Consider the following 1,613-nt stretch of genomic DNA (forward strand, 5'->3'; position numbering starts at 1 on the left):
CCATCCCCACCCAGATACTGACTTACAGAGAGGACAGATACACACACTTTATGATCAACAGCATAAATCAACTTGCCACTAGAATTGACCAATTCATAAAAACAAAATACTAAATCTTTAGTGTCTACCATGCAAAACTGTTATCAAACCAAAGTGCTCACTTTTTTAAAATTATTTCCACTAACTTACTTTGGTTGTATCGTTATCGCAAACAGAGGGCATAAAGGGACATAGTCAGTGTTTAATATACATCAATAACACGTAGAATCAAAGTTTAGTAACATGGAACTACTGTACAGTGGATTATATGTGCAGGAGGGAATGTTGTTATTGTTACACCAGTTTCAGTGACACGTCATTTTTGTGCCGCGTCTGACGGAAGCGTATTCGATATACATTTTGATTCTCTCTGCACCTTTTGGGGCTTTTTTGTTCATAAGAAAACATGTCCAACTCGGTAATTTCAGTTATTTCTCGGTTCCTGGAGGAATACACGACCAAAACATCAAATAAATTGAAAGTGGTCGACGCGTACCTTTTCTACATCTTGCTAACCGGTGCATTGCAGTTTATGTACTGCTTGCTGGTTGGCACCTTCCCGATTCAACAGCTTCTTGGCCGGGTTCATATCATGTGTTGGCGCCTTCATCCTGGGAGGTAATTGACACACTTAGCGGTCCATTTTTTGCATAGTCTTGTGACATTCAGCAGTATTGTACGTCACTGAAACGAAGATAACCAATGGCTGCAACCATTGTTGTAATGGTTTCTGGTTAACCAATCTTCTCTGTGGTCCCTCTGCCTACAGTCTGCCTGCGTATCCAGATCAATCCAGAAAACAAAGGAGACTTCCTGTCCATCTCCCAGGAGAGGGCCTTTGCAGATTTCTTACTAGCCCACACTGTCCTGCACCTCGTGGTCATTAATTTCATTGGTTGAGAAAACCAATGATTTGGATCCTCAGAACAGGTGTGAACAGTACACACACACAACATCCTCACTGTATTTAATTGTTGTCCAGTGTTATTTGTCAGCATGTTACTGACATGATTAATGTTTATTTCATTTCACAGATGAACAACAGACATGACCAAAATGCACCTGTCACCTCAAGACAACATTCATACAATAGATTGTACCACAGGACAGCTCAATAATGACAGTAATAACCTATATATTTTACAAATTCCTGTCACTTGTTTCTGAAATAATTATTTTGTACTGTTTGTATGATTGTTGCAATTCACTTAAGATTGTTGAAATAAATGAAACAAAATTGTGTTGAAAAGATACTGAGTTGTGATTTAATGGAATGTCTTTCATTGCCAGTATTGACAATGATTTTTCTTAGCAGACATCATTCCATTACTAGCACTGGAAGAAGAGTCCCCATTTTTGACTTATTCTAATGAAGCTACTTGCATTGTGGGGGAATAGCTGTGACCTAATGATTTTCAAATAGTAAAGGCATAGACCTACACTAAATTCCCCGAGAAGCTTTTTCTCTGTAACCTCGTCCCCAGGTTATTGTGCACAGCCCGGTGGGATATCAACTATCCGAAGTTGGCCTTGTGCTGTGTTCATAACCATGTGGGAAGGTGATAATTATCAGT

The 1,613-nt window shown here is 39.2% G+C and overlaps 1 protein-coding gene across 1 annotated transcript; it reads left to right on the top strand.

Moving 5' to 3' along the window:
• The first annotated feature begins 375 nt into the window (after positions 1–375).
• On the top strand, positions 376–1,292 carry LOC123490561 (dolichyl-diphosphooligosaccharide--protein glycosyltransferase subunit DAD1-like). Its single transcript, XM_045220526.1, is given in 4 exon segments — positions 376–601; positions 603–657; positions 809–969; positions 1,074–1,292. Coding segments are annotated over 3 exon segments (342 nt in total). The 5' UTR covers positions 376–445; the 3' UTR covers positions 940–969; positions 1,074–1,292.
• Positions 1,293–1,613: the final 321 nt, after the last annotated feature.

Source organism: Coregonus clupeaformis, unplaced genomic scaffold (assembly GCF_020615455.1).
Source record: "Coregonus clupeaformis isolate EN_2021a unplaced genomic scaffold, ASM2061545v1 scaf4171, whole genome shotgun sequence".
NCBI classification, from domain to species: Eukaryota; Metazoa; Chordata; class Actinopteri; order Salmoniformes; family Salmonidae; genus Coregonus; species Coregonus clupeaformis.